Source organism: Bombus impatiens, unplaced genomic scaffold (genome assembly GCF_000188095.3).
Source record: "Bombus impatiens unplaced genomic scaffold, BIMP_2.2 scf_0102, whole genome shotgun sequence".
Lineage (NCBI taxonomy): Eukaryota > Metazoa > Arthropoda > Insecta > Hymenoptera > Apidae > Bombus > Bombus impatiens.
Window position 1 is genome coordinate 688,307 of NT_176521.1, and position 22,620 is coordinate 710,926.

General features: G+C 29.7%; 4 protein-coding genes and 1 long non-coding RNA gene across 8 annotated transcripts; 2 read left to right on the forward strand and 3 right to left on the reverse strand.

Annotated features, from left to right (window-relative positions):
• Window positions 1-1,724: 1,724 nt before the first annotated feature.
• Window positions 1,725-7,135, reverse strand: LOC100745522 (claspin-like). Of its 2 annotated transcripts, none has more exons than XM_033318522.1 (7): window positions 5,970-7,135; window positions 5,741-5,902; window positions 5,436-5,641; window positions 2,772-5,347; window positions 2,550-2,683; window positions 2,266-2,478; window positions 1,725-2,191 (listed from the first exon to the last, which is right to left on the reverse strand). In XM_033318522.1, the coding sequence occupies exons 1-7, from the start codon at window positions 6,660-6,662 to the stop codon at window positions 2,030-2,032; spliced, it is 4,146 nt and encodes a 1,381-aa protein (XP_033174413.1). In that variant the 5' UTR covers window positions 6,663-7,135; the 3' UTR covers window positions 1,725-2,029. The 2 variants fall into 2 exon arrangements, with proteins under 2 accessions (XP_033174413.1, XP_003486273.1); XM_003486225.4 differs by having other exon boundaries at window positions 5,982-7,096.
• A 160-nt stretch (window positions 7,136-7,295) lies between these two features.
• On the forward strand, window positions 7,296-9,080 carry LOC100742133 (protein lin-7 homolog C). Of its 3 annotated transcripts, none has more exons than XM_003486283.4 (6): window positions 7,296-7,454; window positions 7,549-7,587; window positions 7,851-7,892; window positions 8,130-8,242; window positions 8,334-8,579; window positions 8,671-9,080. In XM_003486283.4, the coding sequence occupies exons 2-6, from the start codon at window positions 7,551-7,553 to the stop codon at window positions 8,827-8,829; spliced, it is 597 nt and encodes a 198-aa protein (XP_003486331.1). In that variant the 5' UTR covers window positions 7,296-7,454; window positions 7,549-7,550; the 3' UTR covers window positions 8,830-9,080. The 3 variants fall into 3 exon arrangements, with proteins under 3 accessions (XP_003486331.1, XP_003486330.1, XP_024220328.1); XM_003486282.4 differs by having other exon boundaries at window positions 7,322-7,454; window positions 7,531-7,587; XM_024364560.2 differs by having other exon boundaries at window positions 7,330-7,458.
• Window positions 9,081-9,780: 700 nt separating this feature from the next.
• Window positions 9,781-14,302, forward strand: LOC100745646 (peroxisomal multifunctional enzyme type 2). The gene is made up of 16 exons (XM_003486226.4): window positions 9,781-10,111; window positions 10,193-10,330; window positions 10,835-10,987; window positions 11,064-11,336; window positions 11,412-11,528; window positions 11,813-11,943; window positions 12,025-12,096; window positions 12,169-12,229; window positions 12,335-12,498; window positions 12,562-12,685; window positions 12,766-12,941; window positions 13,010-13,186; window positions 13,323-13,440; window positions 13,543-13,740; window positions 13,812-13,909; window positions 14,016-14,302. The coding sequence occupies exons 1-16, from the start codon at window positions 10,048-10,050 to the stop codon at window positions 14,133-14,135; spliced, it is 2,184 nt and encodes a 727-aa protein (XP_003486274.1). The 5' UTR covers window positions 9,781-10,047; the 3' UTR covers window positions 14,136-14,302.
• Window positions 13,116-13,367, reverse strand: LOC117151167. The gene is made up of 2 exons (XR_004460879.1): window positions 13,247-13,367; window positions 13,116-13,178 (listed from the first exon to the last, which is right to left on the reverse strand). It is a non-coding gene; the product is annotated as an uncharacterized LOC117151167 (long non-coding RNA).
• Window positions 14,303-14,620: 318 nt separating the features above from the next.
• Window positions 14,621-16,192, reverse strand: LOC100745769 (G/T mismatch-specific thymine DNA glycosylase-like). The gene has a single exon (XM_012395018.3). It carries the CDS (start codon window positions 15,911-15,913, stop codon window positions 14,696-14,698), a length of 1,218 nt encoding a protein of 405 aa, XP_012250441.1. The 5' UTR covers window positions 15,914-16,192; the 3' UTR covers window positions 14,621-14,695.
• Window positions 16,193-22,620: the final 6,428 nt, after the last annotated feature.

Sequence of the window (22,620 nt, forward strand, 5' to 3'; positions counted from 1 at the left end):
GACGAGTGGCTCCCGCATCCGCCGGTATGGAAGGGGCGAGAGGACGGCTCTACATATTTGATGCGATTTTAATGTCTCTGCCCGGCATATCCGCGTTCTGTGCACCAATAGCAACATGAACAGCAGGCCGCCGCACGAGGCACCACTGACTGCCGTGATGCTGTAATCGGCTTACGCAACAAGCCACCCTTATCCCGAGTTCTCAGCGCAGCGCTCTTGCCTCGCCTCGAACTACGTCCTCCAGCCTCTTGCTTCGACGCTCAGTACCCGTTACTCTGCGGTTCGGCTCTATATGTGATCTTCTTCCCTGCTTACTTTATACCACGCTTAAAATATATATAAGTATCTTTGTTTCCCTTTTTGGAAAAAGTCCACCCGCCATTTCAGCGCAGTCACTCGTGCATTTTCCTTTTCATTCGTTTTTCATTTGCGTTTAGTTTTCTTCCTCCGTTTATTTAGCTGTTTTTTTACGGCCCCTTTTTAAAGAGAGAACAGCGGAAATATTAAGTAGCTGCTCGGTAAGTAAAGAAGTGGAGAATTTTCAGGATTACGAATGCGAGGATTTTTCGCGTTCAAGAAATTACTAGTTTTCTCAGATGCTAATGATTGCTCTGTAATATTTTGTTTGTAAGAAAAGCAGTAGTTGAAAAGGTAGTTTTGGGGATTACAAATGGTTTTTCATTTCAGCGGTTAGCAGTTTTCTCTGATGATAATATAATTGTTCTGTAATTTTTTATTTGTAAGAAAATATGTATTATATTGGAATGTTTTGTTATTTAGAATATTTGTAATGTTTATAATCTTGATAGAAAAGATTGATAAATAAAACTGTGAATTCGGACAATTAATATTAAGCTATTGTAATTTGTAAAGATTATACAGAAATGAATTCCTATGTTACCGATTTATAAATTTATGTTCATAATATTGCGAAGCAAATGATAATGGCGATATGAAATATTACGTGTTAATTATTCAATTAGGTATTTTAGTTTTGATAGAAAATTATGATAAATGATTCTGTGAATTTAATATTACCTACTAAGTTGTTTACGATTTGTATTTTATCATTTTATGCTGTGATCAATTATGCTTTCTATTTTCAATTTATTTCTACATAATTATTTACAGGATTGTATTATTAAACATTAGGATTTTATTTCGGATTTTTAGGACTTTTGATCGATTTATGTCCTTTTTACATCAAATACTTTTTATATTTAAACAAAATATTGAAACAGAAATACGGCGAAATGAAGAAATATACACATAGATCAAAATTCTTTGGTAAAAAATCAAATTAAATAGATGTCGTCGATATATCGTCGATACAGAAATTGAGAAATAAAATAAATGTCAATGATATCAACTAAATATCCCTTTGAAACGAAACGATTTAGATGAACAGACTGTATGTTTCATACTGTATGAGAAAGTTGCCCTAGGCATGGTCGCACATTATTGGCTTGAATTACATTAAACAAACATTTGATATATTGTTCTACCTCTTTTTAGCAATGTTTTTTTAAATACATATATAGACATGTGCAATTTTAACGTCAAACTTTTTCACTTTTATATATTTCTTTTCCGACGTAGTAAGCAACTAAAATATCAAATTAAACAATTATGCTTTAATTAAACAAATTAAACAAATTCTCTTAACGAAAGTATTTGTCCTGTATCGAGAACTAGTTAATGGGTTTACTGTAAAAATTGTATTATATTTGTTCATTTGTAATTGTTTTATTTGTCAAAAATATTATCGAAATTCCATCACATTTATCAGTCTTCAGTTATTTCTATTACCCTGTCTGCTATTACATAACATAATTAATACTTTAGTTTTATAACAAGTATTTCTTTATTTTTAAAAATATGTCTATACATATAGAAAAAAAACAAATATATAATAAAATTATACAAATCTTTATAACAGTCTGCATATTACTTATCTATTAGTTACATATATGTGTATATATAAAAATAAACATTAAATTAATAAACTATTAATTCTATTTTTACGATTTCATTTGTTTGAGGCATTATCATTTATCGAATTAATATTCGTAAACACAAAATTTTTTGCCTTTATTGATGAGAGTGGTCCTTTATTTCGTTTAGCTAAAGTAGCTAAACGCGTTAACGCTTCTTCTCCTCTGGCAAGAAACGAACGTTTTTGCATGACATTCTAGAAAATTTATATAAATTATAATCAGCTCTATGTATTCTAGTTGTCAGTGAACATGTTTTTAAACAACTTACATATATCGTACGCGATGTTCCATCCAATCTTGAAGTGTTTAACATTTCCGCAACAGTATGAGATACTTTTGGTTCCGTTTTGGAATCAAGTGCTTCTACCAACGTATTTTCTTTTTCTAATTCGTTAATTCGTCTTTTCTTTAAAATCTTCAAGCCAAATTTAAATATTTGACTGCTATTTAATTCATTTTCGATTTCAGTGTCTATATTTTTCTGCAAATTGACAATATATCAAATAAGAAGATACGATTCTAAATGATCACAAATTTTCTAATTTATCTTACTGCGTTTGCTGCCAAAAATGCCTCTCTTTCGAATCTCATCTTACGCCACTTTTCTTGATCTTCGTCATCAGATACGTCTACCCAACCGTCTTTACCTTCTAATAGTTGAACGTCATTGTTATCATCTTGCTTGCCTGAAAGAAAAAATAGAAGGCTAATAATTACTATCATTGATGTAAATTGATGCAAAGAAATAAAGATGGATTTCGATTTTTTAGATACCTATATTTCTCCATCTGAATTTCCTCTCGCGTGTGCTTTCACTGAACAGATCTCCATCCTCGAATAACATCTCTTGAAGCATTCTTACTTCTTTTTTATCTTCATCTAACATCTGTTTCATATGAAGTTTTCCTAATTGATTCTTAACTTGTGTTTCATCAATTTCTTCATTGTCTCCATCTTCTAATTCCAATTTATCCAGATCTTGTTCATCTTCGTCAGCAGATACATCACAATCACTTTCACTAAGTTCGGCTTCTTCTTCCAAGAATTTAGCTGCATATTGTCTTATTTCTTTCTTTGGAACAACGACTTCGTTTTCCTCTGAGTCATAATCTACAAATTTTTCATCCTCATCATCATCTTCTTCTTCTTCTTCTTCATTATTACTGCTTATTGCAAAACTGTTTTCATCTTCGTCGTCAGATACATTTAACTTCCTAACTTTTTTCAATCGCATCTTCATTTCTTCTTCAACTGAATCATCTTCATCAGAAGATAAAATGCGTAACTTGTTCCAAGATGCTGTTTCCTTCCTTAAGTGTTGACTATTATTTTCCTCTGTTTCAGTGGTTGATGAATCTTTTTCATTAGGTGCTTGTGTATTCTGAAGTATTCTGTGTGTGATATCAATTGACTCTTTATCATTATTTGATTGAGAACTAAATGTTCCCGAACATAATTCTAATAATTGTGATTCGCTTACATTAGGTTCTTTTGCGAAATTCAATTGAATCTTATCTTCTGGAAATTTACCTGAAGAGATTTCCATGAGTTCTTCATCCAGTACATCACCTTGAATGGCAAATAACTTCTTTTGTGATACGCCTCGTTTTATTTGAGGCGATTCTGGAGTTTTTATAACTTCTGTCAAAGTAGGATCAATAAACAACAATTTCTCTTCTGTTGTTAACTCTTTATCTTCCTCCAAGTGTACATTTAATGCAGTTAATTGTGTTATAGGAGAAATGAAATCAAAGGAGTTGCTTTTAGATTGTGGTGTTTGGTTTATTTGATATTTTGGATCACTTCCTACATGTGCTTGAGATACTGGAATACTTTCATTATTGCTTAACTCATTTTCTTTAATGCTTTTACCAAACATATCATCTAATTTAATTTGAGAAAAAGAAGTTGGCTGTTCTTTACTATTTTTATCATTTTCAATAACCGAAGATTTTGAATCATCTTCTACTGGTTTTACAATCCTCTTAAATGTTTTACATTTTGCAGGTACATCATTGCTATCACAAGTACTATTCTCATTTTCATTTTCCGAATCAAGTCTTTCAGATTTTTCATCTTCCTCTGAACTTTCTTGTACTTCATGTTCATCTTCATCTTCATCCTCATCTTCGATTTCATCGCTATCGTTTATTTCATCCCCACTGACTTCAGCTTCATCTTCTACAAAGGCACTTTTTTTCTTCTTTTTTTCTATTTTTGTATAGACATCATCTTCTTCTACGTCATCCTCCTCGCTTATATGAGGTTCTATATTTGGGGAATATGGTTCATTAAAAGTATCTTCTTCATTTATAGATTCATTCCACTCAATTTCTTGTTCTTTCATTTCTTGTTCTCTCTGTTTCCACTCTTCGTTGCGTTTTATTGCCATTCTACGTTTCAACTCTTCTTTTAAGCGTATTAATTTTGCACCAGGTTTCTCTAATTTAGGATCTTTATTTTCTATGTATGGTAATCTATATGGGAGCGTTTCTTTAATGATTGATAGTCCACCATTTGGAGTTTCTTTTATTTGTGTTGTTGTAATTTTAGATATGTTTTTAACAGGTCGATCGGGTTTAGAATGCTTTTTTACAAATCGATTTATCAAACCATGTATTCCTTTCTTAGCTGATGTAATATCATCTGCCAAGTCGATAATCTGCCCCGGAATACCTCGTAATTTAGGTTTTAAACTTCTTATATCCTGTAAATGTTTTATTCTATTTGGCGAATCCAGGTCATCTAAGTCATCCAAGTTAAGCGGTGGAAAATCATATTCGTCATATTCATCAGATTCATTCGTAGTTATTCCAAAAGGATCTTTTGCAATTTTCGCATTATCATTTAGAATTTCTAAACTATGTTCATCATTATCAATGCATATGTTTTTTCCCTTGTGCTCATTTTGACTTATATCTTTTTGTAATAAACTATCTATTTTTTCATTTGCAACTGTTTCTGAAATTTTTGCTTCAGTCTTATCCTCTATACTAGATTTACAATGTGTTTCTATTGTTTGTACTGAATTAGTAGCATTATTTTCTGTTCCATTACTTGCTATTATCTTATTACATTCAATGTCTTCTGCTTCTGCTAAAGTTTCATTCTCTACTTCCATTGTGTTTCTATTATCTTCTTCTTCATTATCTTCTTCATTATTTTTTGTAGTAGATAAATCATCATCAAATAACTTTCGTGAAACATTATCTTTTTTAACATCTTCTGTACGTTGTATGTTTATATGCCCTTTATCTGTATTTTCTTTATTATTTTCTGTACTCTCTTCTTCTGAATCAGAAGATTTATAAAATATTTCTGCTTCTTTCTCTTTTTCCTTCAAAATTTCACTGTTTGATAAAAATATTTTCATTATCTTCATTATTATGTTCAATGAAAACATAATAATATTCAACATTAAATTTTAGAAATGCTTACCTAACAATACCAGAAAACTCTTTCAGTTTAGATGCCACTGTAGGTACTGGAAAAGATGAAATTACCTTCCTCCTTTCTAGAAATTCTTGTATTGTTCGTTGTTTTGGATTATGATATGGTAATGAAATTTCTGTTTCTCGTACTAAACGTTGAGTTTCACTTTGTATTTGTTTCATAGCTTCTTCTTTAGAAGCTCTTAATGAAACCTGCAATACAATATTATTTTTACTAAGTTTAACTATCTAACATGTGCAGAGTAAGATATATATATACAATCTAATCGCTAAAACCTTTCAACAACTTACTTTCCTTGGTTTAGGTTTAGGATCTTTTTTTTTATGTTTTTCAGTTGTTTTACTTTGTCTTACAGGACTTGATGGTTCGTCTGATTCTTCTCTTTCTTCGTCTGATTCTTCTCTTTCTTTATCTGATTCTAAATCTACTAGATCTTGAAGCCTGCTTTTCATCTGTGGAACATGTGATTAAATAATTATTTAATAATTGAATTATATATTTGTTATAATTATTACTCACATTATTTACAACCTTTACCCCATTTGAAGCAGTTTTTTCAGTATCAATAACATGAATAGTATTAGATGTATCATCAGAGTCACTATCGATGAGTTTCATAGTACTGCTTTTATTTAAATTTTTTATGGACATATTGTCGTGCTTAGAATTAGAAATTTCATCTTCATCATCTATAACATTCTTTTTCTTGGATTTAGAAGTAAATATATTTTCTTCTTCTGAGTCACTATCTATTATGCTGAATAATCTACTATGAATATTGTTGTTTTTAAGTTTATCATCTTTTTGGTCAGGTGTTTTATCTTTATCTTTTATGCTTCTATTAAGCATGTCAGTATTGATGTCAGAATTATTATTAACTTGACTTTTGGATTCATCATTTTTTTGCTCTGACTCACAATCTTTTTCTTTTACAAATTTATTTAATATAAAGTCACTATTGTCAACATTACTTTCAGAGTAATTAGTTTCATTTTCATGTTTATCATTTTTGTGAACACGTTCCTGATTTTCTTCTCTTAAAGTTTCATTAAATATATTTTCTTTTTCAATTTCAGAACAGTTTTTGATTTCCAAACATTTGCTTTTCTGTTCTTCTGTGTACTGTTCTGATTGTTCAGTAATTTCAGATTCTCTAAATTCAAGTTGTACATGACATTCATTGTTGTTATCCAAATCCTCATTTTCACTCATTGTTCAAATTCCTAATTTCTTATTATATTCTTAAAACTTTTGTACTTTTCTTTACTAGCTTTTACTATAATGACAATTTTGTATTTAACATATGTATTACTATCTATAATAAAATTATTAAATCACAATGTAATAGCTGTCATCCTTTTTTAATTGTTCCTCTAAAAATATAATTGTTTGTTATTATTTAGTTAAGAGAGAGAGAGAGAGAAAGGGATTATTTTCCTCATCCTCAAATTTACAAGAACACAATATATTAAAATTATTTACAACTTATCACAAAACACAATTACTAACTAGTTCTATTGGTTCTACTTACTATGGTCAACAAATTTGGCGCGAAAGAGCTAAGCTAGATTCGATGTTTCATCTTAAATTACCAGTCCCAGATGGCAGCAATGTTGTTTGTCATTCAGGAATTTTGTTTTTCATACTAGCTCTTTTTATCCTTTTGTTCGGATAATATTACACATTACATTGATGTATCTATCATCTTTCGAAATTTATTTAAATAAAATGAGTTATAATTAGTAAATATTTTAATAATAATTAAAATTTAAGGAAATCACAAGATTCAAGATACATTCGCGAATTCGCTATTTCTTGGTAGGGAATTATTTTAATGTTGTCAAGTTACTAGATAATCGCGAAAAAACATTTAAATACCTTTCAAGATACCGTAGATTCTTGGCTGACTATAGTTGGTCAATAGTCGATAGATCAAATTGTTGACGTATTTTTAAGTTAGTTTGTGACTACGTTACGATCAGAGTTGAAGCAAATACTGTATCTGTAGGTTGTCTAAATTATTTACAGTATATCTTTCAACAATAATGAAATATAACTATCGTATAAGGTATCTTTTAAGATTTTTATTTATTTTCAGACATGGTTACGATGGGCGAACCCCTCACTTTAGCAAATGGTAAATTTCTTCATGTACAGTTGTTTAAATAAATATACACTTATTTACAGTAAATAATACACTTATTTAAATAATATGTGTAATTTTACAACAGATATAAACTGGGCTTAGTATATGACGACTATTTCAAATTTAAATAATCTTGATGAAATATACTCGCTTTAGAATATAAAATATAAAATAAGAAATAATAAATATACAGATTAAGATGACAAAACTAGATTACTTTAAACTGTAATCAAATATTTTATTTTTATTTACAGATGTTAAAAGATCTATTGAATTACTAGACAAATTACAAAAAGGTAATTGATTAAGTGTATTTTATTAACAAAAAGTAAAGGATAAGACCGCTATATGTCAAATATTATTGCAAGAATTACCTTGTTGATGTAGGTCCTCATATTGGTTTCTTCATAATGTTCTTGGTTTAATTTACTTTCTTATGTAGATCATGTACGTCATTTTACTTTGTAATGAATGTTCATTTAGTAATTGTAATTTTAATATGTATATGTATGTTAACTATACAAATCTTTTAGGCGGCGAGGTACCTGCAACAAAATTAGCTGCCTTACAGAAAGTTTTGCAAAGTGATTTTCTTAGTGCTGTTCGTGAAGTATACGAACATGTATATGAAACAGTGGACATACAGGTACGATATATTTACTTATTAGTGATTATATAATTAACAATAGATTTTCCTCCAGAAAATTTAAATTTAATGCTAGTATTAATAATTGTAGGGATCTCAAGATGTTCGTGCATCAGCTACAGCAAAAGCAACAGTTGCTGCTTTTGCAGCAAGCGAGGGTCATGCACATCCACGAGTGGTGGAATTACCAAAAACCGAGGAAGGTCTTGGTTTTAATGTAATGGGCGGCAAAGAGCAAAATTCGCCAATTTATATTTCACGAATTATCCCTGGCGGTGTTGCTGATCGTCATGGTGGTTTAAAACGCGGTGATCAGCTTCTCTCAGTGAATGGAGTGGTTAGTATCGCTTTTATGATTTGTTTTGTACCTTTATATAATTTAATACACAAATAGTTAATTTCCTATATTAAATGTACAACTTTTTCAGTGTGTGGAAGGAGAAAACCATGAAAAAGCAGTAGAACTTTTAAAACAAGCACAGAATTCTGTGAAACTAGTCGTGCGATATACTCCACGTGTTCTGGAGGAAATGGAATTACGATTTGACAAACAAAGGGCTGCACGTAGGCGCCAGCATATGCAATAAAAACAAAAGTTGTTATATTTCATTACCTTTTTTCAATGACCATATACATATTGATATCATTTAAATGTTTACTTCATTATTCGTATGTACACTATGAAGTTATTCAAGCAATGACTTATGACATTTATGAGATTTAATTTTAATAATATTTTACAATTATTGCAACTATCGCTGCTTCATATGTTTTAAAAAGATATTGTGTATGAATGTTATATAGTTTTAAGAAATAAACTTGAAAAATAAAGTAAAATCTATTTTTTTTTTTTCATTTATTTGCTATGAAAGTAAAACGACGAGATATAATTCTTTTATTCATAAATAAATAAATAAAGAATAAAGAATAAATCTTTTATTCATAAAATACCCATTTTTTGTATTATAATCTTAAAGGTTCTGAAGAAGTTATATAACTACTACAGAACAAATAAAAAATAAACCTAATAATTTTACATAATATTAGATAATATTTTACATACTATATGCTATTATGAAATATATTAGAAATAGTGAATGCTACTAAAAATATTGGAAATATAGGAGTACAATTTTATATTTCACCTTTCTCTTACATTATTGCATGTTAGATAATATCAATACTAAGCTCGGATAAATCTTATGTAATTTTTTGTTTTAGTGGTCATAGACATTTAATTAAAAAAATGTAACGTTTAAAAAATTAGATTATATGCATTAAGGCTGAATGCGCATGAACGACATTTTATCACGCGATTCCACGACCATATCTTTCTTTGTTTTCTTATTAAGAATAGGGCCCAGTACAGATGAATGACTTTTTGACGTTGCGTTATATATTTTTTGTTGTTTTAGAAGTTAAAAGCATCAAAAGCAGACATTATATGACGCAGAACGCAATGAGAGTGCAGTGTCAAAGTGTCACTCGTGTGTACCGAGTCTTATAAATATATATGTATACATTCGTATCCATTCACACAACGATAATATGTAGTATGTATTTTCATATATGTATGTTTTGATAATGCAGAGAAACGAGAGGTTTTAATCACTTGATAATATTGGACTTTATATCTCACGATCTGGAGAACGGTGTGTATACTGTAATGTATGTATTTATTTTAAAAAGTAACGAACTTTGAACTACCTTTAATTCTGCAGTTTCATTACGAAGGCAGAAATTTATATATAAAGTCATCACTTACTAGTTTACTTTAAGCAGTTAAATAATTTTGAGCTAGCATAATGAAACAACCAGAAGAATTACGTTTTGTTGATCGCGTAGTTATTGTAACCGGAGCTGGAGCAGGTAATTATTCTTATTTTCAATTTTTAGAGATTAGTTTGCTTATATACAATTTTATTTTGCGATATTTTAATTTGTCCTTAGGTTTGGGCCGTGCATACGCCTTACTTTTTGCTTCAAGGGGTGCGAGTGTCGTCGTAAATGATTTAGGAGGAAGTAGACACGGTGATGGAAAGAGTACAAAAAGTGCAGACTCAGTTGTCAATGAAATTAAAAAGAATGGTAACAATACATTCAGAATTTATTTGAGTACTTTTAATTTTCTATTCATAATTGTATGAGTAGATTGCGGATGAACTAAATGCAGTTTTATATTTCTATGAACGTAATTAAAAAATGGAACCTGAATTTGTTTCATCTACTAATATTATAAATTTTTATGTATTTTTATGCATTGTATGCATTCTGTAGAGTTTACTATTCTTAAATTAAAATGTATATATTCATAATCTAGTCGTATGAATATCTATTTCTTGATATAAATTTTTATTATAAATTTTTCATTACAATTTTGTAAATTATTAATATAAATCTGCATATCTTAAAATTTTGAAATGAAAGTTTATCTTATTATGTATTGCTGTGACAGGAAGTATTAATATCTTATAATCTTGTCATTATTCTCCTTATTGTATAATTTCTCTTTTTAATTGCAGTTGATAAAAGATTTCAACATATATTAGATAACTTTGAAGAAGGAACTATTATTTGTGTTTTTGTAAATAGGTGGAAAAGCAGTGGCCAATTATGATTCTGTTCTTGATGGAGAAAAAATTGTAAAAACAGCTATTGATGCATTTGGACGAATAGATGTAGTTGTTAATAATGCTGGAATTTTAAGGGATAGATCTTTTGCTAAAATGTCAGAGGCTGATTGGGGTATGTGCGATATATATTGTTACTTTAATTTCTATTTCTCCAGATTGCAACTACAATTATTTATATCTAATTTCAGATTTGGTACAAAGTGTTCATCTAAAAGGAGCATTTAAAGTCACTCAAGCTGCTTGGCCTTATTTTGTTAAACAAAATTATGGCAGAGTCATCATGACAGCAAGCAACAGTGGTTTGTATGGAAACTTTGGTCAAGCTAATTATAGTGCAGCAAAAATGGGTCTTATTGGTTTGAGTAATACATTAGCTATTGAAGGCAGAAAGAGAAACATTCATACAAATGTAATAATACCAACAGCTGGTTCTCGTTTAACAGAAGATATTTTACCACCAGGTAAAAACAATACTTGACGTTACATATATCATATTACATCTGAATGTATTAATATTACTTTTATTTATTTTCTAGAGTTCTTTGAACAATTAAAACCTGAATTAATAGCCCCTGTAGTTGTTTGGCTGTGTCATGAAAAATGTATGGAAAATGGCTCTGTTATTGAATCTGCATTAGGTTGGGCAGGAAAATGTAAGTATAGATTTAACTAGTTTTTAATGTATTCACTACTATAGTGATGCTAATGTAGTCTTCGTACTTATTTTTGTGTTTTACGAAAGAAAACTGCAGATGTGCAAACAACAGAGTGACTAGTGTGTTAAAATTGAGATATTTAATTTATATGAATATTTTTAATGAAAAAGATATGAAGATTATGAAAAGAATAAATAATAAAAAATTTGGAGTTACTTTAGTACTCTATTTCAGAACTTTATTAATTACAAATAAGTTGATATATTAATATGTACTTTTAGGCCATGTAGTTCGTTCATCAGGATCGACATTAAGGCAAGATTTATCTAGCAATGTCACTCCCGAAGATGTCGAAAAGAAATGGTCGGCTGTTACCGATATGTCAGCTGCTAAACATTTTGATTCTCTTGAAGTACATATTTTTTTCCATTTTATAAAAAGTTTACTTTTTAATGGTTGTTTTGTGATATTTTTACATTGCTACATTTTGCAGGAAGTAACAGGACAATTTATGGTTGCAGTTGATACAATGAAATCTGGAAATTCTGAAAATTCTGGATTAGAGGTAGTTAAAACAATTATCTTGTAACTGGAAGTTAAATATTATTATATTTTATTTTGAATTTTTCTTTTTTAGGACAGTAGCGTCCTTAGATATACTTATAATTACCGGGACATTATATTATATGCATTAGGAGGTATAATTATTAATTTTAATTATAATTACATTAATTGTTAATTATCATTAATCATTACTCATTATTTTTTGGCAATTATAATCACAAAATTAAAATATGCTTTAGTTGGTGCCTCTGTTAAGATACCAGCTGACTTTCGTTATTTGTACGAAAATGACAGCAATTTTGCTGTATTTCCTACATTTTATACTACGTTTGATGCAATGTCTGCCACGGATATTTCCATATTAGAAAAATCTTTACCAAATGTTGAACTAAATCCAATGAAGGTAATTTATTTTATATAATATTTTTAGTATATTAGTATCTTTATGAATTTACTATAATTTCAGTTATTACATGGGGAGCAATATATCGAAATTCATAAAGAATTACCAACGGAAGCTACGGTCGAAATACGTTTCAAAGTTGTGGATGTATTGGATAAGGGAAAGAGTGCTGTATTTGTGCTGCAAAGTATGCTAATTCGTCATTTTCACAAATAATATTTTGTTCTATGTAAAATGAAATTAACTAAATTTGATTTATTTTTACAGATGAAACATTTGATACTAGCAATGGAGAAAAATTATCTACAGGACAAATGATATTATTTATAGCAGGAGCTGGAGGCTTTCAAGGAAAACGATCATCTTCAAAAATTATACCAATTATCGATGCTCCTGATCGACAACCAGATGCATCGGTTACTCAACAAACAAGTCATGATCAGGTAAAAGGTAATTATAATTTCGATGTATCTACTAATCTTTACTTAAAATATCATGTTCCAATTTACAGGCTGCATTATACAGATTAAGTGGTGATAAAAATCCCTTGCATATCGATTCAAATGTATCAATGATGGCTGGTTTCAAACAACCAATCTTACATGGATTATGTTCTCTTGGATTTTCTGTTCGTCATGTTCTTCAAACTTACGCTAACGGTGATCAAAACTTATTTAAGGCTGTAAAGGTTGGTTGATCAATAGTTATATAATCAATGCTATGATGCACTAAATGTGCAATAACTTACTGGCTCTTTTTGCTTCTTCTTATTGTTAAATAAATAAATATTTTATGTAAATTCATATCCTTGATACACATTGCAGACACGTTTCGTGAAACCAGTAGTTCCTGGACAAACATTGCAAACAAATATGTGGCAAGAAGGAAATAGAATACATTTCCAAACATCTACTGTAGAAGGGAATCTACCCGTTTTAACAGGTAAGTTATATATTTGTATATTTGGTGATATAATTTTTGGAGTATAATTGTTAAGTATGTATAATTACTATATGTATTAAGCTTTAAATTTTTCGATTGCAGGTGGATATGTTGATTTGAAACGCACGGTATCAATGCAACCAATAATGAAGCATTTATCTGGCAGTGAATCTCTTGAAAGTGATGTATTATTTAAGATGATGGATGAATACGCAAAAGCAAATCCAGAACAGGTAAAGCAAATCAATGGAATATTTCTTTATCACATTTTGGTAAAAGGAAAGCCTGAAGCAACATGGAGTAAGTACATTTGTTTATGTTAATTAATATTGTCTACACCTTATTTTTAATTCTTCCTCATTGTTCCAAAGCTTTGGATATGAAAAAAGGTGAGGTATATAGAGGAAATCCAAAATCAGGCAAGCCTGATGCAACATTAACTCTTGAGGATGCGGACATGATGCAAATAGTAAATATATGATTCTTTAGAATAATATAATATTAATATAATAAATATAATAAACAATTCATGATAATACACTTCAATTACTATGTAAGAATTACTTTGTTTGTAGGCTTTAGGTAAATTAACTCCACAAATGGCGTTCATGCAAGGGAAGATAAAAATCACTGGAAATATCATGCTCACTCAAAAATTAACATCACTCATAACAGCTAGTAGATCAAAATTGTAATATTAATATAATTGGTTAATTAGTATTACGATATATTTGTTATTATATTGAGATATATATATATATAATTGTATTTGTTATTAAGTATTTTTATACCAATTTTTATTCGCTTTAAAACTGAGTTATACATATGGTTTGGGATAAAATATAATATAAATATTAATAAACCTGTTTTATATTGCATATTCTAAAAGGTTATATGTATTTGTATATTCAATTTTGAATAAATGAAAATTTCATATTATTCTGAATTTTGATTATTTTCAAGATTAATAATTGAAAAAGAAAAATATTCTGTAAATTTATATGGAGAATAATGTCTTCAATATTTTTATAATGATAAGTTTTATTACCTAAAATTTTATTATTGCCACAATTTCAGTTTTATACAAAACATAATTATAAAAATATAAAATGTAAAGATGTCAATCTTCCATGCAAGAGATATTATACATTTGTATCCTATTTCTATTTTTATTGAATTATTCTAATATTAAATTATATTATAATTAAATTGTATGCTACTAATAACAAATGTTACAAGTTAAAACACGTCCAATCTATTCATCAAAATTGTTTAGTTTTCCTATCAGTCTTTGTTTTATCAAATTTATAAAATCATTAGTGTTATTTTCAAGATCTTTACTTCTAACTGGTTTATTAGGAAATCTTTTAACAATCTTTTTCTCTTTCCTGTTTGTTTGGCATTTAGATTTTTTTATATCACTGGTCATAGCTTGATTGTTGGGTTGTTTGATTTTTACATTCTTTACAGCTAGTGATTGTTCTTTTTGTGAAGTTTCATCATTTCCAAAAAATGTTTTTACAATATCTTGAGAAATACATGCCTCAAAATTTTGTGATGAATCAGATTCATCTGTATCAAGTATTTCATCAGTTTTATCACTTTTATCAGGTTCAAGTTTCTTTACAATGAACTCTGTACTATGTGCTATTGCTACATTTTCATCAGATGTATCTAGACATATTGTATCTTTATTAGCAATTCTTCCTCCATGTAGGAATGTAGACATATTTTTTCGCCGCCACATTTTTGACGTTTGTGGAATAAACTGTTTGCATTTTCCTTCGAACAAGAATTCTTTCATATCAATATCTTTGATTTCTCCTTTTAGGAACTGCAAATATTTTTTCAAGGAAGTAAAGAAATGTAATTTATCTGTCATTCTTGGAAAATTTGCACAACGCGCACTACTTGATGGAGTGACCCAAATTGCAGTTTCATCAACTTTTTCTGGTTGTAATCCAAAATTGAAATTATCTGTTTTATTAGCAAATACTTCATAGATACATTTGCCATTGAAAACAGCAATCTTTGGCTTATAAAGTTTTAATTTTTCTTCTACAATTTTAGAACCCTCTTTAATCTCTGTACGCTTTAAATCAGCAGAAGACTTTGTAGCTCGAGCTACTATGTTTGTTAAACCAATTCTAAATTGAAGAAGTTTATGATCTTCTTCGTAACTTAAACATCGAGATGTTAGTCTTGATTCATGCAAAAGTTTATAAAAATGGTTACCTGGACCAGCGTAGTATCTACCACGATGGGCTGCCATTAAACTTGGGTTTATACCGACGAAAACTATATCTAAATTCATTTCCAAATAATCTGGCAAAGTATACTTTTGCACTTCTTCTTCCGTTAATCCATCAAACCGGTTAATTTTTTTTCGTTGTTTATCAATCTTTCCTATCGGTGCTTTTTTTAATTTACTCAAAGTAAGCGAAGACATCGCTCTGTACAAAATTATCACCATGGATTGAGAAAAAATATTACGTTATTTCCAAAATATCAATTATACACATTTTGCTTGTTGTGATAAAATGTTTCTAAATTAATTGAGAAGACATTTGAGGACATGTTTCTTTTCATTGTTTTGAATTGAGTTATATTAGATATCGTTAAGTATTTATGTAGTGCCAACCTTCCCACTTTGCTACCAGAGGTCTATAATACGCCGAAACACACGCTAGTGGTTCAACTCCGAGTAATTCATACAAATACAACTTCTAATATGATTTCTACTATCCCGGCAGTGGCTAGCAGTCTAAAGTTCAAGACAGATTATGCTACATAGCAATAAATACTAGTATCTGATAATACATTATTTCGTTGCATACAAAAGTGCTTACAGATACATACTTAATCAACAAAAGTAGGCAACAATTTGTTATATATGATGCTTTATTATCAAATAGATAATATTAGACAATATTGAATTGATAATGTTGACGTTTAAGAAACAAGGAAAATATAATATTTATTTTTTAGTTTACCTAAAAATATTGAGGAAAAGAAAATAGCTTGATTGAGGCACTGAATTTATTAAAATTATAGCTCACAAAAAGTAGGAGCTGTTTCTCCGAACATTTTAAGGAGGAAAATTACAATTTAGGACATTGCCTTTAAAAGTTGAGAAAAGATGCTTTCCATATATATGTATGAAGAATCATAAATTTACAATTAATGCGTTTACTGCATAATATTCCAGTACCTAATAATTTTTACCTGCTGGAGGTATTTGTCGCAATATCCTTTTAAGTACAGTAGGGTACAGTAAGAATTGAGATTCTTAATTGATACATATTGGTTTCAGAATTATTACGTGATCATACTTTTCTAGCTTTAGCTTTCTTTTTAAGATCATATAACATTGAGGGCAAGAAGTCGGTTGAAACGAAGAACGTAGATACATATATTCACAAATATTATTAGGCACAAAGCAGAAACCGTAACCGTGTTAATTATTATTTGTGTTATTCGCATATAAATCTAGGTTTATTTATATTGATTAATCTTATTTTTTAGTTAGCTGAAGTTAATTTATGAAATGAGTTTGCGTGAAAACTGGAATCATTATATATGAAGAGTTTAATCTGCTCTACTTAAATTATAGAGACGATTTTTCTAAATTGTAATTGTCAAATGTAAATTGTTATTAAAGTCAAAAAATGAATCGCTACATGTACTTTCTTACATAGATTGGTAGGAAATTTACAAAATATATTTAGATATATACTAATATTCATGGTATAGAGAATTTACGAGCATATTCAATCAATGCATTGGTTTATCTAAACTCAGCAACCACTGCATATCCTATATCTGTACATATAATCGGATGTAAGGTATGTGCATAATGCGACATATCTGCAGAGGTACAGATAATATGTATGTAGGTACACACTGCACAGCGACATAATGTATTCTCACGTACAATTTCTTACCGAATTCTGTATACACATAACTAGGCCAAGCTATAGCTTTGGAAAGATAGAAGCTAGAAAAAAGTTACTAGAAATTTTATGCCAGAGAAAAGAAGACAAAAGAAGATGGTATTAAATGATCATGTGGTGCATATATATATATATATATCTGTGTGTGTACAGAAGTGGAGGTGTTTTATAGAACTGAAGATTAGCTTTAATTTTTTAAATAGAATCATATTTTTTAAAAGATATTTCAAGCTTAAATTTGAGAAATTTTGCATGTGTTATATGTTCATTATCTTCTTTAACGCTGCCTACATTTAAATAAATTTCGATAAAAAGTTCTAATTTGGATATAATATTTTATGTTGTAGTAATTCTTTTATAGATAGATAGAACATATAAAATTGATTTGAATATATAATCCAATACATACATCCAATATCTCTTTTTAGACAATAATATTATCAATAATTTCTTATATCCGATTTTTATGAAATTGGATTCACGAGTATTCATTCATTTTATATAGGTCAATATTTTAAAGCGATTAAGTTTATAGCTAAAATTTAAAAGTTTATAATCCGTTTTACAATATCCGTTGTACTATGAATTATGCATGTGTTATTTTGTAAGAAAAGACAATTACAATTTTTATCAGCCATACAAATATAATTGTAAATATCTTTATATTACAAATTAATATATGAATAAATTGAATTATTTTATACTACAAATTGGATTCGATATATATATATATATATCCGATTTTATTGTTAGTAAAATAAAAGAATTATCTGTACCTGTGATCCACAGATGCACTATAGAAGTATTACACTTTTACTCCACAGTTTAGCTCTCCCCAATTTTGTTCGTTTGTTTAAACCGTAAGCCATGTGCACGAAGAGCGAATGGACACATTTTGCAAGAGGGAAACGAGTACAGTATCGTACGATCATAGTGTAGCACATAATTAGGTGGATGTTTGCACAGCATATCTGCTAATCTAGCTGCCAGAACTCGCGATCGTGTCTAAATCGTGTTAGTCTTTCGGTCTAGCGAACATAGTCGACATTTAAATACAACACACCTTATCATTACACCAGCCAAATGATTTGTGCTTTTCTTGCATCGATAAGTAATATTGTATAATTTACCATCATTTAATTTTGGATCATCTTTGTAGCTTGAATCATGTAGTATTTGAATTCTTATGCAAAATATATGCAACTATATAAATATATTATATAATACACTATTATATATATTATATTATTTATATTATATATATTATATATTATATATAATATATTATTATATATTATATACTACATAAATATATGCAACATAAATCCAATAACAAATACAGTGACATGGAAATATTTTTTTGTATATATATATAAAGGTTTACATACACGGTGGGGCGGTAATCATAGTACAACCGAACAGGGAATGATTTTACGTGAAAAGATGTGTGGAAAATATGGAATAAAATTTTTCCATGTGACATTCCGTTTCTGAGAAAATCGAGTTGTCAAGTATACTTTAACTTGACTAAGTACAGGTTATCTATAAATATGCAACAAGCAGTAGGTCATTATACAGAAATGTAAAATAAAATGTTTCCGTTGAAGGCCTCATTTTCGAGAAAATAACGTTTAAACATGTATAATTGAAAACGAACTAGCCTGATATGTATGCGTGCCGCATTTTTTAAATTTTTTCTCTCGAAAATGAAGCATTACGAAAATATGTATTTTACATGTAATTATATTTACAATACAATACATTTATTTTCAAATGTAGCTTAAACTTTGTCGATTATTCGCCCTTTCTCATTTCGGAATTAACGAAATTTTAGTATACTTGTCAAATATTCAAAGTCGATTTACTCGAAAACAAAGCCTCAAATGAAAAAATGTTATAGCAAACCTTTTTCTTATTTTGTATATTTTCCTTATTTTCTAATCACCCTTGCTCGATTGTACTACGATTATCGCTCTAACCTGTGTACGGTTTCACACGTCCATTGATATATGAAAGGCTTATATACACACACCACCAGTAAGTTTTATTCAGAAAAAGACGTTTACTGGTTTACTGAACTGATACAGGATGGGACAGAAATGCTTAGATGATTTCTATTGTCGAACTAAGAACTAAGAATACGAACTAAGAACAGAGCGAATTAATAAATTTAAGAAAGAAATTGATTATAGATTAAAATAAATAACTATTATACTCACTATACATTATGTATAGTGATCAACTTTCATATCCTCCATCAGAGTGCGTCGCAGTCTTTTGTTTACGTTATACACGTCATACGCGTTATCATACCTCAAGGATACTTTGGTTAATTTTGAAATATCAATAAATAAGTAGACAAAATATCAAGCACAATCTAATTATTCTTCATTTTCGTCTGATTTTGGCTCATAGGAGCTCTATTTAAATTGCCATCATCTGTTACTAAACATTCTGTCTAAATCTCCCCACTCTTTGGACGCGTTAGTCAAAATGAAAATTCTGAAAAATTCCTTAATTAATTACCAGTAATTGTTCACCATGCAGTGAACAACGAATTATGAGGCAACCGTCGAAAGTATCGCTCGATGTTTTCGTTTCTTCCCTTTACAATGACCGCGCAATTAGCACAGTTGGAGAAGTGTGTAACAGATCGCGACCGTTGTTTCACAGATCCGTGCGGAAACTCGAAACTCGATTTGCGAGCTGTTTAATTTTCACCGGTTATTCATTAGCCAGTTACTAACTCGTTATTACGGATCGGTGAATTATTGCACGCGTATACAGGCTCGCAGCGCATACGTGTTCGTCGTGAAACCACGGTTTCCGGTTCTCTTCACGCGCCACACCGCAAACGAGTAGATTCTGGCGCACACTCAACGCTATAAATGCCCGACGAAGACATAACGACTATGGGAAAAATCGACGAATTTGAGGTTACCTTGGCGAACCCTGGGAAATCCTATTATCGTAACCACTGAATCTGCTCGTATATTACGATTTAAGGGCTCGTAACAAAAATGACCCTTGGTCATATTTTTGTCTTTTTCTAGAACGATGAAAGATTACTCTAGCATCTTTTATTTTTGCTCGATACATTTTCACTTTTTTTAACCAAGTATTATTTATTATGTATAAGAATTATTTAATTAAATCACGTTAGTGAGTAAGTTTTGGATGATTGATAAAGATTGTTTCCGAAAAATCATTACATTTTCTCCTCAATTAATACTATACTCCGTTCTATTGTATATGTATTATAGCATAATATGGTGTAATATTTGTCCGGGTTTGACTAATTAATTTTAAGGATACATAATTGTATTCTTGGTATGGCGTTGGTGAAATAAGGTTGTCGATAATAATTGATAATAATTTAATAAATTGTGTAACTATATACACGTAACCGCGAACGCAGCCAATTAGCTCATATTATTTGTTATGCAATTGATAATTGTATCGTATAACGATGCAATTAATAATTATATATCATATAATACCGATAGCCCAGAATCTCGATGCACCACATGGAAGTTGCAGTAATTGGACATCCACCTTAATTATGTTTTATCTACTCTACTTTTACGCACAAGTTTTGATCATTTTCAAATAAATTTTCATTCTAGACCGTGTTTTCAGAATAATCAACCTTTAATCATTGGTTTTATTAAAGAATTGGTAACATTAAAGGGCTTTCGGGAAATATTGATTTTAGGAAATACTGAAAGCTAAACCTGAAAATTAACGAATCGCTACTATTAAATATTATGTATATTTAATTATTTATATATATGTATATATATTAATAATTGATTAAACAATGAAAGAGGAGTCGACGTCAAAATATTGTTATTGATGCGTATTAATTAATAGATCATCTGACTTGAACAGAATGATCCTGTATTATTTATTGTAAGAAATAGAACTCATTACTTTTGTAGCGTATATCTCTTGAACTAATTTCTGGCGATCAAAGTGTCTCTGAATAGCACAAAATTTAATAACGTATACAAGAGAAAATTTTCATTCTAATTCAAAGAAAATTCGCTATTTCTAACGAGCCAAATCCATCGCATTTGTACATTTCTTTCCTTCTTTTATCATCTTCCTTCTCTCTCTTTTTTCCTCTAAATCTGCTATTTTTTTCGCGCACCTTTGTTTCTCCTATCCCATTCTTTATCCTTCTCTCTCTCTTTTCTCAAACGCAGTATTTCTATCGTCACATCTTTATTCCTCATTTCGTTCGTTTCTCGCTTTTAGTGTCGTCCTAGCGACACGGTATCAACGTACGTTCGAATGCACGTGACACTGGTAGCTAGCTTTTCGACTAATTAAATCCCCTTCGTTCGCAGGAATGAAGCAGGAACAACAGGAAATTCCCTCCTCGTTCCTCGAACATCGCCGTCAGCCCCGCAATTGCGGTGTCCCGTTCTCCGTCACGAATCTTTCCCGACTCAAATGGAATTATGATCCAAGAATTATCGTCATTGGCCTTCTTCGTCGCTTGGTGAATGTATTCTGCGAATTCTCCCCTGGAATTATCGGGATAAAGAGAAAGGAAGTCGTACCTACGTGGAATGTTTAATATGTATTCATTTAAGGAATAAAGAAATTCACGTTTAAATAGAATTTCTAAGTCGACTTTCTTACAAAATTTCCAAGTTTTGTGTGTAAAAAATTAATTTCTAAATTTCGACTCGCAAGTAAATTCATTTCTTAAATACGATAGAGCAACGATTTTCAGTCGCGAGAACTTTTAAAATATCTGACTATATTTAGTCAGAAGCACTGACTTCTTTTACTATAGATTGTCAAATAAAGAAACGACATAAATCATATGACAGAATATTGTTAGTCTTCGTTAAATAAATGTATAATTATTTAACATTTGTACGTAATTATATTAGAAATTGCACTGTAACGTAAAGAGAGCGTTGTTTATATCTTGTATCTTTCTACATTAGAATATTTGTACAAAAATAATTATTGGTATTACTTAATAAATAAGATGAAACGCAGAAGTGGAGTAATAGTATTATTTAATATGGGTGATGCAGTGGAAAATACACGATAGATTGTAGATCTATATACATGGTTGACAGTATGTTAAAAAACATGCGTGAAGGAGGCAGAACCGGTGAAACTGAAAGGCGGAATTTCTGGTTGAAGTAAATTTACGAACTGCCTCGCAGTGGTGATGGATGTTATGCACTGACCCTACTCTAGT

Bases quoted from the DNA above. Each gene is read 5' to 3' on its own strand.
- LOC100745522 (XM_033318522.1), bottom strand. From the start codon at position 6,662: ATGAGTGAAAATGAGGATTTGGATAACAACAATGAATGTCATGTACAA. The intron at 5,903-5,969 runs GTGAGTAATAAT...CATGTTCCACAG, and splicing joins GGGTAAAGGTTGTAAATAAT to ATGAAAAGCAGGCTTCAAGA. The intron at 5,348-5,435 runs GTAAGCATTTCT...TTTATCAAACAG, and splicing joins GAGTTTTCTGGTATTGTTAG to TGAAATTTTGAAGGAAAAAG.
- LOC100742133 (XM_003486283.4), top strand. From the start codon at position 7,551: ATGGTTACGATGGGCGAACCCCTCACTTTAGCAAATG. The intron at 7,588-7,850 runs GTAAATTTCTTC...TTTTATTTACAG, and splicing joins ACCCCTCACTTTAGCAAATG to ATGTTAAAAGATCTATTGAA. The intron at 8,580-8,670 runs GTTAGTATCGCT...CAACTTTTTCAG, and splicing joins TTCTCTCAGTGAATGGAGTG to TGTGTGGAAGGAGAAAACCA.
- LOC100745646 (XM_003486226.4), top strand. From the start codon at position 10,048: ATGAAACAACCAGAAGAATTACGTTTTGTTGATCGCGTAGTTATTGTA. The intron at 12,230-12,334 runs GTATAATTATTA...AATATGCTTTAG, and splicing joins TATATTATATGCATTAGGAG to TTGGTGCCTCTGTTAAGATA. The intron at 12,499-12,561 runs GTAATTTATTTT...CTATAATTTCAG, and splicing joins TTGAACTAAATCCAATGAAG to TTATTACATGGGGAGCAATA.
- LOC100745769 (XM_012395018.3), bottom strand. From the start codon at position 15,913: ATGGTGATAATTTTGTACAGAGCGATGTCTTCGCTTACTTTGAGTAAA.